The 12,387-nt window shown below is 35.8% G+C and overlaps 1 protein-coding gene across 1 annotated transcript in view; it reads right to left on the bottom strand.

The window, feature by feature from the left end:
* Window positions 1–1,227: 1,227 nt before the first annotated feature.
* Window positions 1,228–12,387, bottom strand: part of mgat4a (alpha-1,3-mannosyl-glycoprotein 4-beta-N-acetylglucosaminyltransferase A) — a 60,010-nt gene continuing 48,850 nt past the window's right edge. The window contains exons 10-16 of the mRNA XM_016232572.1: window positions 11,714–11,844; window positions 11,353–11,460; window positions 10,665–10,858; window positions 7,022–7,100; window positions 6,504–6,564; window positions 5,470–5,582; window positions 1,228–4,045 (exon numbers count right to left, since the gene is read on the bottom strand). Coding sequence (XP_016088058.1) covers window positions 4,019–4,045; window positions 5,470–5,582; window positions 6,504–6,564; window positions 7,022–7,100; window positions 10,665–10,858; window positions 11,353–11,460; window positions 11,714–11,844 — 713 coding nt within the window. The 3' untranslated portion in view covers window positions 1,228–4,018. The remainder of the gene's footprint in view (window positions 4,046–5,469; window positions 5,583–6,503; window positions 6,565–7,021; window positions 7,101–10,664; window positions 10,859–11,352; window positions 11,461–11,713; window positions 11,845–12,387) is intronic.

Genomic DNA, 12,387 nt, shown 5'->3' on the forward strand with positions numbered 1-12,387 from the left:
GGACACAAACAAAGACCATCATTATTTAGACAGCGGGGGGGGGGGGCATAACTTCCGTTCACCTTCTGCCAATGAGTTTTTAAGGCATTATGCAGTAGCTTTTGTAGTTAAGTGCACACCAGACATCAGAAATATGCTCTGGTTAAACTCACGCACTGTTATTAACAAAAAAATTACAACAACAATCAATCAAAGTTGTCGTGAGAGGCATGACAGATCGGTCAGGCTGAAGGCAATACTTGATATTACCTTCGCTACACAGTCATGCTGAAGGAGACAGGCTTTGAAATCTTCTCTTAATCCAGCGCAGGCGCGGCCGTCGTCCTCTTTATCCTCGTAATATTTGGGCATTCTGTAGAGCTTTCATCCGAGCAGGTTTAAGCGAAATATGGGAAGAGGCTAACAGAACACAACAGCTAGCCTACAGATAACGTTAAGTCAAATGTGAAATTTTAATGAACGCGGCCATGTTACGTATGACGTATATAAGGGAGTGGAACAGAGGTGCATTGTGGGAATAGTAGTTCGCAAATTCAGCGCTGCTGCAAAGATTTTATTGAAAATAGTGTTAAATGACGCCATTTTATACTGTAAACAATTACGCATCGATTTCAATCATTTATGGTATTAAGTACTGTATTTGACTGTCATATAGCCTAGCAGTGTGAAGCATTTATATTGGCCAAAAGATGGCACTAAAACAATGCTTTTGTCGTATATTATCACGTTTACATTGGCACCTAGAGACCTGAGCAACACTTAAAATTTATCGATACCAATGCATATGACAAATTGTGGCAGTTATTTTAAAGAGAAACAGCATTTTCAGGGAAAATTTTTAAAAATGTATGTACTGTAGGCCTACTGTAAGACAAGAGATTGAATAACTTGGAACATATTGTTAGTCCCGTTGTATCACTGTAAAAATGGCTAGCATTTTGTTTGTAAATTGGTTTGATATTTCCATTCCAGATTTAATATAATACACCTGTACACTAAAAAATATTTAGGCCTAAATTTAAGATTTATGTCTTTGAACGGCATATAAAATCTCTATCCATTTGGATTACAAAGTTTTAACAAACAGATCAATAAACTTAATGTGATGCATACTTGTCAGATATACATTTTAAAAAAATTAAAAAGGTGAGATATCTGCACACAAAAAAACAACAACAACAACAACAAAAATCGGCATAGTTGATTTTTTTATTCGCTTTTATTTAAATAATCATTTCAAAATGCATTTATTCAGATTGCTCAGAATCTGTTCATTGTGAAAGCGATTAAATGGTTTATTTTGGAACAGTTTATTCAAATCAAAGTCAGAGCTGGAGAAAGACAGATGAAGGCACATGAAAGTCAAGAATGCACCACACAAGAGGAGCACATTTCATGTCCGATTCATCTCAATGTAAGACCGAAGGGTGGATTTCAAGATGGACATGCGCTGATCCCAGATGGGAAACCGGCCCATGAGAGTTTAACGAGAGGGCAATGGATAACAATTCCATCTTTCAGTGCTAAAACAGGTGTGGAAACAGATCATTGAGCACAAATCTGACTAAAAAGGCAGCAGTTCGGCAAAACACTGAAAACCACTCCATTGTGGTTTCACTAGTCCATTCCCCAGAAGTCACATCACATGATGTAAAGGAGAACAATGATACAGTGCTCTACACTCCGACCAAGGAGAGATCATAAACAAACTGTAAACAAATGGTTATGACAGTACATTGGCTTTCTATTAAAAAAAACACACACTGCTCAAGTACTGCGATTCACATCCAGCTCCAAGTAGTCACTAAAATGAAAGTGTATGTATGTATAAAGGATATGCTCTGAAACTTGAAGCATCAAGGATTATACAATGACACATTATGTCAGACTGAACTAAAACTTCCATATTAAAGATATATACAATCACATGAGATGAGAGCACTTTGGAAATCTGTACAGCAGTTACCTCAGCATCAAGTCCCTACGTCAGGAGCTACAAGCAAAACAAATAAGAACCGTAGCTTTACAATATAATAAATGTACAGTGTAATAAATCCAGGTGTCAAAACCAGCACACTTAACACTTCTGAAAATAGCTGTAAATTTAGCAGTTCGACTCCATTTCCATTATAAATCTATGGTTCTGGAAATATTTTGCTCCTGACCAGGTCCACACAGAATCTGCACCTGCAGAACTCCACAGAAAGCTTTAAACGGCCGTCATTCATGAAGTTCTGCGTGGTTTTACATATTGTGGCTTATTTGATTGTTGCAGAGTCGAGTGGACAAGGCGATGAAAAAAAGAAATATTTCAAATTGCTAAAATTTTACATTTGCTCACAAAATTTGCATTTGCTCACAAAACTTTTACATTCATTTGCAAAAAGTACTGCGTTTTACCCCCAAAAAATGTATTTGCTCACAAAACTTTTTCATTATCTTTTGCATTCTCTCACAAAGTATTGAAATATAGTTCTTGGTTCTACCTTATATTTCCATCACAAAAGTTTTGCGAGCGAACACAAAGTTTGTCAGGAGACGCAAATATTTCTGAGAACACAAAGTTTGTTGGTGGAATGCGAACATTTTGTGAGAGAAGCAAAGCACTGAAATATAATTTTTCATGTATTTTATTTCCCCATCACCATGTCCATTTAGGGTCTCCGCAGATTGTGCTTTCAGATACGTAGTACCCTCAGCTTCCTTAATCACATTTCACCACATTTAAATTCATTCGGTGCGGGAAAAAAAATCAGCAGATTCCATCTGGACTTCATCACGACTTACTGAACATTCAGATAAGTATCTTATGAACACAGCATAGAAAGGAGAACTTTTCTGACAGACATGATGAAAGCGGACTATTTGAGATGGAAAATGCTCAATGAACAAATGAAGACATGAAAGATTCTGAAACATAACCACAGACATGCCATGCTCTAAACTTGAACGTCTCACTTAAATCAAGCATCTAACAAACTGTCCTATTGTATGATTTAAGCGTTTTGACACAGGGCACAAGGCAGTCCTTTACCAGGCCCTCTACTGGGACGCTGGATGTTAAGGCACAGAGGTGGGCGGCCCTGCACCCTTCTCAACTACACAAAGATACAAACATCAACCATCACTCGACTTTAAGCCACAATAAATTCTTTGCCACATCATACATTTCCAAAGAATATAAAATAAAAGCATTTACCTTTTGTACAAATTAAAGATTTATTTCAAATAAATTAATTCACCTTCATAGATCGTCATAATAATAATAACAGCAATTAAAAACTTTCCGATTGAAAGCCATGATTGATTCGTTGACACTAAACCAACACAGAGGAAGAAAAGCCACTTCTGCTGACCAGAAAACATATGCTGTTTGTTTTTAGATTTTGGCAAAGCAGTCAATAAAATAATAAACTGTTCTTGAAATGTTCTTAAAAGAGTGTCAGACACCAACGGCCTAAAACCTAAAAATTTCTTTCACCCCACTCGTTCATCTCTAAGCTGAAATCCAGCCGTGTTTATCTGACCCAAAGTTAATGGTCAGTTACAGTCCATGACGGCAGAGCGCTGAGGACATTCTTCATCAGTAGGGGATATTAACTTATTCTCCAGCATTGGTGCAGCTTTGAATCCTGAACTTCAAACCTTAATGACAGCGATGATTGCAATTCTTCACGACACAAATTTAGTGTCTGGAAACATTGTCAAAAAGTGTTTGTTTGTTTTTTTCTGTACAGTAGTAGTCACATTCACACAACAGAATTCAGGGGAAAGTTAAAGGTCAAACGAAGTCTGACGACAGAGGCCAAGGCAAGTAGAAGAGAAGAGAGAATGTCAAAACTACCAGAGGAAGACGAAAAAAAGAGGAAAAAGTCAAGTTTAAGAGGTGAAGATCATAAAACCAGGGTTCCTCCACACACTCTGATAATGTGAGGGTCACTCGATCCGCTGGAGATGCGAGCAGCACGACCCCGTCTAGGTGACCAGAGGGCCTCAAGCACTGGAGACATTCAGGTAGTTACCCTGGTATCCTCTTGATATGGATCTGACAACAAACACCAAAAAACATCTGTCAAGAACCAGGCATATGAAGAACATCATCTATGCACATCACCAAACAACAACAACAACAGAACATGTTAATTACAATACATCAAGGTTCAAGCAACACTTTTGTTGTCCAGTCAACTGCGTTCTGACTTTGGACATATGAGATGTCCACATCAAAATGTCCTCATGTGCCAGACAGTGTTGAATGTTATGGCTGGTTATGACAAACATGTGCAAAACATAGAAGGGGTATGATATATGGCTTGATGCTTTGTCAAAACACTCCTAAATTTCCACATTTTCAATTGTAGTCATTTACGTAATAACACGTAACATTGTAATAACATGATAACATGTTTCAACTGAAAAATATGCTCTTTTATAAGCTGACGTTCCACTGGAATGAAAACATTGTTGGCAGTTTTGAATGCATTAAGTACAGTGTCAGGTTTATAAGATATTCAGTAACTGTAGATATGATCCAAATGATTCACAGTGCATGAGTGAAGAGGGAGAGAGCATGTGATTGGTCTAGGGTTGGACAGTATAAACAAAACTCAAATGTGACCCTGGACCACAAAACCAGTCATAAGGGTCGATTTTTCGAAAAATTGAGATTTGAAAGCTGAATAAATAAGCTTGTTAGGATAGGACAATATTTGGCCGAGATACAACTATTTGAAAATCTGGATTCTGAGGGTGCAAAAAAAAGCTAACTATTGAGAAAATCGCCTTTAAAGTTGTCCAAATTAAGTTCTTAGCAATGCATATTACTGATCAAAAATTAAGTTTTGATATATTTACAGTAGAAAATTTACAAAATATCTTCATGGAACATGATCTTTACTTAATATCCTAATGATTTTTGGCATAAAAGAAAAATCAATAATTTTGACCCATACAATGTATTTTGGCTATTGCTACAAATATATCCCAGCGACTTAAGACTGCTTTTGTGCTCCAGGGTCACATATGAGTCATTTCGTATCTCAGGAGCGGTGTATATAACAATATAGTTGTTTGTGCTGGAAATTCAATGGGGGGAAAAAATGGTTTATGTATCAAATAATCACATGGTATTGACCATTTATGAATAACTCTACAATTAAATAATTTACAAATTAAAGGTATTTCCATATTAAAGACAATTCATCTAAATTTATTAAAGATACTTATTAAAGGTATTTCTTTTATTTATTACAAAATGTATTTCCTGATGCATTTCCTAAGATAAGATTATTAATAAATAAATAAGTCTGGCATCAGTGCAAAAAGAGCATCACATATGCAGCAAACAAAACTAATGACTAATATAATAAATGCAGCCTACAACAGTAACAGCATAGCAAAATCTCTTCTTTCATATACTATGATACTGTCCAGCCCTAGACAGGCCTGAACCAAAGGCAGCAAGCAGACCTCGCTAATAATGGCCCACACGGCGGAGTCCTTCTGGACCTTTAGACGAACAGCCACCACAGGGTTGAAGGCAGGGTCAACCGTCCCCTCTGCCACTCCTTTCTCAAACTGAGCTAAAGACAGACACAAAGGAAAGAAACAATATTTGTAATTCTAAAAGGGGAGACCAGAAGTGATTGTAACATTTTGCATTCAGTTATGTGGCAGACACTTTTATCCAAAGGGACTTACAAATAAAGAAACTCAGAAGCAATTCATCATAAGAGAACAATACTCGCAAAAACAACTATGTTGTGTTTTGAGAGTAAGCTAGAGAGCAGTGCAGGGAAAAAATGCAGTGGGAAAAAAAGAGAAAAGAATGAGAGAGATGTTGATTGTGGTTTAATTGACGGAAGATGTGTGTCTTTACAGTTTCATCAAGATTGTAATGGTGTATACTGTGTGCATTACATATACACACACACACACATATGTATCTTTATATCTTTTTGTGTTGAAAGTGCAAGTCCTACTGGGACCTACACTACTGTTCAAAAGTTTGGGGTCAGTTTTCATTTCTTCCCAAAACACTTTTATTCAGCAAAGACGCATTAAATTGATCAAAATTAACAGTAAAGTCATTTATAATTTAACATAAGAGCAACAAATCAGCATATTAGAATCATTTCTAAAGGAAAATATATTAAAATATACTAAAATAGAAAACAGTTATTTTAAATTGTCATAATATTTCACATTATTATTGTTTGTACTGTAGTTTTAAATCAAATAAACGTGCTAAGACATTGCTAAGCATAAGAAACAATGTTTTTATAATAAAATATATACAAGTATATATACAACACAGGGTCTAATTTTTTTTATGAAATACTTTCTCAGGCAGAAAGAGAAATGTGCTGAGCATTTGCTAAATAAGTGCCATCACTGTTATAAAGAGTTACAGTGCACTGGTTTCTTCTATTTGCAAGGAAGGCACAACAATCATTTGCTTCAAGTGCAAAACTGCTGATTTGACCATGACTGTAATAACTCACCAAGCTTATAGAACCGATCTTCTGTTCGTTTGTACTTCTCTTTGGTCTTCAATTCAGCGTCCTGCAAGAGATAACATCCTCATTTAGAAGCACTTCAAGAGCCTGTCTTAAAGGTACCTGCACTATGCTATCAATGTTAGACACAATTGTAGGAGTAATGTTTGTATTCAATGATAAAATAATAGGTAACCCCAAGCTCACAAACCCATTTACACAAACTCAGATGCATTACCAGCCTAATTTATTCAAGGAACGTCTGCAAAAACAAACATCAAAGCCCATTCGAAGCCTTTTTAAGCTCTGTATCACAGCAGGATGGCAGTACGCAGCCTCATTACCACAGTAGCTCAACCTGCGATTGACTAAAATTAGCCCTGGTGGCAGTGTACACAGGAGACCTATGCCAGATATTCCTGTCAACCTGCAGTTAGACTCTGACAAACCTGTCACCCTGGGGCTTGTTTGGACATTTAGAGGAAACCGTATAAATCTAATTGAGAATGTGTTTTTTCATTTACCGAAAAGGGCAGGATCTCGACAGTAGTGTTCTCTATTTTGTCTCCTGGGTGCTCCTGGTTTCCGCTGCGAAAAAGGAACCTGCCAATCAAAGGCTGATTGTTAATGAATATGCATGTACAGGCACAAACTCATGAATATTTGTGAACACGCATGTACAAACACTGGCAGGACATGGACAAGAACTTGTGAAGACTGAGTCTAACTTAGACAGCGTGGCCTGAACACACACAGATAAGGGGTCTCTAGATAGGCCCCTACTTGAGCTGCTAATTAAATCCAGTCACACATGACTAAATTGACACTTCCTCTTGTTAGCACTGTTTCTAGTCACACAAACACTTTGAACAGGTCAAGTCTCTGTTAGACAAACAAAACTAATGAGCAAACAGCATGACTGTCTGTTTACATCTATTTCCGAAATAACCCTCCTCTCTCTGTCTATCGTATTCACTAATAGGATCAACCATAAGGGTGGTCTGATGTACCAGGATAGGTGTAAGAGAGTTTTGGGCCTTCAAAAAATACAGCTAAAACAGTAAAATTGTGAAATATTATTACAATTTAAAATAACTGTTTTGTATTTTAATCCATGTTAAAATGTAATTTATTCCTGTGATGCAAAGCTGAATTTTCAGCAGTTGTGAGGCTTTTACAGAAACAGTAATACTTTTTTGTTCTGAAATTAGAGACCAAAAAAAAGAAAAACAAATTTTGTCATCAATTATTCACTCTTATGTTGTTTCAAAACTGTATTAATTTCTTCTGTGGAACCAGAGCCATTGAGAAACAGAGTTGCGACGCTCCCATAGGCGTCCTATGTCTAGTTCTATATATAGTGCAATATTTATTTTTCAGTTTTTCTGATATTAGTGTTAATTAAACTTTACTGTGTAATTCTATGTATGTCTGCACTATCATGTATGTTTGCACTATGTGTGTACTTTCTTCTGCACTGGAAGCTCTTGTCTCCAAGTCAAATTCCTTGTGTGTGTAAACATACTTGTTAATAAAGCTCCTTCTGATTCTGATCCATAGGAACTGAGGAATGCTGAAGTAAAGCGTGTCATGGAGCAGCCAATAGTTCCAGCACTGAACCCCATTCATTTCAGAGTTTCTCAAGGACACTCTTGCTGGTAAACTGAAGAAATGACTGTATTTTTTGACATTTTAATACATTAGTTGATCTCTCTAAAATCTGTCCAGTAGTGGTATTTTATGAAGCGCGTTATAGTTAATGTTTATCGTTAGATAAAAGAGAGCTATACTGTATAATTGCATTTAGATAATGTGAGAAACACCTTAATTAGCCACCATAACCAGATGCTAATTGTTATATTTTTAAGTTTTTAGTCTTTCTGCAATCTTTCTCTCCCCGTAGGAGGTTGAATGAGTTTCAATGAAGATTGCTCATTCAAGGAATACAATAAAGAGTTTTGCTGAATACAATTGGTTGCCTTGTGCTTTTTTAAACTTTATTTGGGGATAAATTCCATATTTGCTTGCTTTTTGTACAAACCCGATTCCAAAAAAGTTGGGACACTGTACAAATTGTGAATAAAAACAGAATGCAATGATGTGGAAGTTTCAAATTTCAATATTTTATTCAGAATACAACATAGATGACATATCAAATGTTTAAACTGAAATCCAAAATGAGCCAATATTTGGCATGACATTTCAAAATGTCTCACTTTCAACATTTGATATGTTATCTATATTCTATTGTGCATAAAATATAAGTTTATGAGATTTGTAAATTATTCCATTCCTTTTTTACTCACAATTTGTACAATGTCCCAACTGTTTTGGAATTGGGTTTGTAATATTTACTTATGTTGTATGCTTATGTGAATATCACAAAATAACACTGGGGGATGTGAATCATTAACCTTTTTAAATGTAACATTTAAAAAAATCGAAACATAAAAATCGAATGTTTGATAATGTCTAAATATACATTCAAATGCAAAACCTAAAAAAAATAAGTAAGCAATTAAGACCAGCAATACGCTTTATAGCAACTAGAGTCAAATACATGTAGGCTATATTTATTAAACAGCCATACAGGCATCTAGTAGTTAAACCATGGCATTGCATATGAATATTATTTTTCTGGCCACCAAATGCCTCTAATTTCCTTCTTTGCACTGGAATTTAAAAACATTTTCTCCATTTGAACCCTAAATACTACACTAATTGTAATATAAATAATAAGCATATTAGAAAATTTTATATTTTAAATGGTCATTCATGGATCATAATTATTGCACATATTATTTAGTACCAAAAATCTTCTCAAAATATTAACTAAATAAAACTGAACTAAAATATAGCACATTTATTTAATTGATTAAAAGTTACACTTAAGGTGTTTGGTCACATTTGACTGCCAAAGAGTATGAGAACATATTAATGCTCTGTTTATCACTCCCCAGAATAAAATGCTATTGTAAAGCGTAGTCAGCGTAGTTATCAATGCACATTATGTGTTCATAATTACTAGAAATTTCAGCTAATATAGTGAAACTGCTGTATGTCCTGATTAAACCCATTCAAACAGACTGACAGCGCGGAATTGTTTTGAGAGCTCCACGAACCATGTGACCGTGTTGCAACTCTCTCTCTCTCAACGGTTCTGTGTGAAACATACTATAAAATATATTTTGAAAAATGCTGGCAAGACAGGACCCAGTAGACCTTGTGATGATGCCATCATTAAATACAGAAATTGTCACTGTGTATGTGTACAAAAACAGTCAAAACATTCTTCAAATATCTTGTATATTATTCAGAAGAAAAATCCACATAGGTTCGGAATCACATGAGGGTGAGTAAATGACAACCCCTTGACAACACCTTTAACAACATGGTTATGAATTATGTGTATTTAAACATGTCACTAACCAAATATCTAGTTGGCTGATATACTGTAGATGAGTTATTGTTTTTTAATTGACAAAAAAAAAAAAAAAAGATAAAAGCATTAGAAGTATGTTGAAATTTCATAAAATATTTTTATGAAAGATTTATATTTATAAAATAAGTTTTATTATTTATATTACTTGTTAAAAAAAGCTTCACATTTAAAACAAAATTCTAAATATATTTTCTGACACACATACAGATATGTTGCTAAAAATACAGGCCGTTCTGGCAGGGCAACCAAAAATCCAAAGCACTGACCCAGATTGGGCCTGCAAAAAAAAGTAAGAATCTTCTCCTAGAGTTGTGTATCTGCTCAACATTGTTTTCTCAATTACATCCCTCTGTCTTCCTCTCCAGAGGTTTTTGGTTGCAGCGTCTTATTTTAGAAACTTCTCATTAGCCACCTCTACTCCCCTATGAGGACAGTGAGACATAGAGACGTGTGAATGATGTCTCCTGATTAGAGCTCTCTGAGTGAGTGTGAACATCACTTTTACGAGAGGGTGAGGATTACAGAACAAAATCATTTGGAAGTGTGTATTTGCATGTGAATAGTGTAGTAAATAAATGTGGATAAATGCAATATTGGTCCCTCAAATGTCCTGAACCTCACTCACACTGGCTCTAGGTCATCGCACCATCATTACTGTCGATCCCTGTGAGAGTGTGTGTGTGTGTGTGTGTGCATCTCTCGCAGCCATCCTGAGAGAGACTGACCTTTCTATGTAGACGGGCCGATCAAACTTGAACAGAACATAGTCTCCAGCCATTGGAGTAATGGCCCAGAAAAAGTCCTCGCCCAAGTATGTCTTCTCAAGTGTATGACCTTGATACACTTTTAGAGAGGTGGACACCTCCGCCGGCGGGTTCACATGAATCTTATGCAGCAGAGGTTTCAGGAAGTCTTTATCCTGACGGAGCACAAGACAAAGTTAACAGGAAGTGCAGCTGATGGCCGGACTGATTTATAACAGTCCTTAACAGTAAAAACAGCAAGCGAAATTGGGTAAAGGTTCAGCTATTCAAGAAAAAAAAAGACACTTGGGTACAAGAAAACAGGATAACAGGAAGTCAAAGCAAGTTTGTATGGAAGAGAATCAGGACTTTTAACAGCTAGAGGAAAGATTTGACAGCTGTGCAAGGTCATGAAAAGCCAGTAATAACATCCATCTCAGATGATCAGATCACAAGCGGTTTAACCGGGTTCCAACATGTTTTGGACAACAATCACTAAAACTACATTTGTAGAGTAAACAATAATGTGTCCTGAATAACAAATGAAGGACTTGCTTGTCAATCATCTATTATGCTAAAACAAGGGTTTAAACTTTGCTGGTTAGGTCACCCAAGATGGATGTATATACCAGGTGTGGACAGTGTCTAACACTCATGTCGAAAGAGTTACCGTGAGTTTCTGGATTTTCCCAGTGAGGGAGGAGTGTAGGCCTACGTGCTGAAACAAAGAGGGCCTGAAACGAATGCGCAGACTCGACTTCTGTCTCTCACAGTGTTTCTGGAAAGAAAAAGAATGAGGAAGCCAAGTTAGACTGTGAGAATGATGTAATACAAATAGAGTTAAAAATAAAGAAATACAGATAGAGACATAACGTGTCTGTTTGTAGAGAGAAAGAAAGATCTAAAAAAAAAAAAACAAGTTCCTGTTCTGCTCCGCTCAAGGAGTGTGAACAGCCTCTCACTGATGCACCACAGCAGAGGAAAGTTCAAGGTCACAGAAACACACTTGCAGTCAGAGAGTATTCACTTACGGCATCTTTCTCTGGGTTGCATACTTTGACCCAGAGTATGTGATCCAGGAGCCAATCAATGGGCTTCTCCTTATAAAACATGAAGATAAACTCCACAATGAGATTTAGATCTGGGGCTTGGAACATCTTTCCTGAGAGTGACAAAAAAAAAAAATTATAATAATAATGCATTAATTTAAAAAAAGACTACCATTCAAAAGTTTGGGGTTGTAAAGACTTTTTAATGTTTTTGAAAGAAGTTTCTTATTCTCACAAAGGCTGCATTTATTTGATAAAAATACAGTAAAAACTGCAGTGTTAAAAATAAATATATTTTATATACATTTAATATATTTTCAAATGTAATTTATTCCGGTGATCCAAAGCTGAATTTTCAGCATTACTACTTCAGTCTTCAGTGTCACATGATCCTTCAGAAATCACTCTAATATGCTGATTTGGTGAAAAGAAACATTTCTTTTTATTATCGTCTGCTTAGTATTTTTGTGGAAACAGCATTTTTTTCAGGAAGTTCAAAAGAACAGCATTTATTTCAAATAGAAATCTTTTGTAACATTCTAAATATTTACTGTCATTTTGGATTAATTTAATGCATCCTCGCTGAATAAAAGTATTAATTTATAAAAAAATAAAAAATACACACACACACACACACACACACACACACACATATA

The sequence above is a fragment of the Sinocyclocheilus grahami genome, unplaced genomic scaffold (genome assembly GCF_001515645.1).
Source record: "Sinocyclocheilus grahami isolate Dianchi unplaced genomic scaffold, SAMN03320097.WGS_v1.1 scaffold413.1, whole genome shotgun sequence".
Taxonomy (NCBI): Eukaryota; Metazoa; Chordata; class Actinopteri; order Cypriniformes; family Cyprinidae; genus Sinocyclocheilus; species Sinocyclocheilus grahami.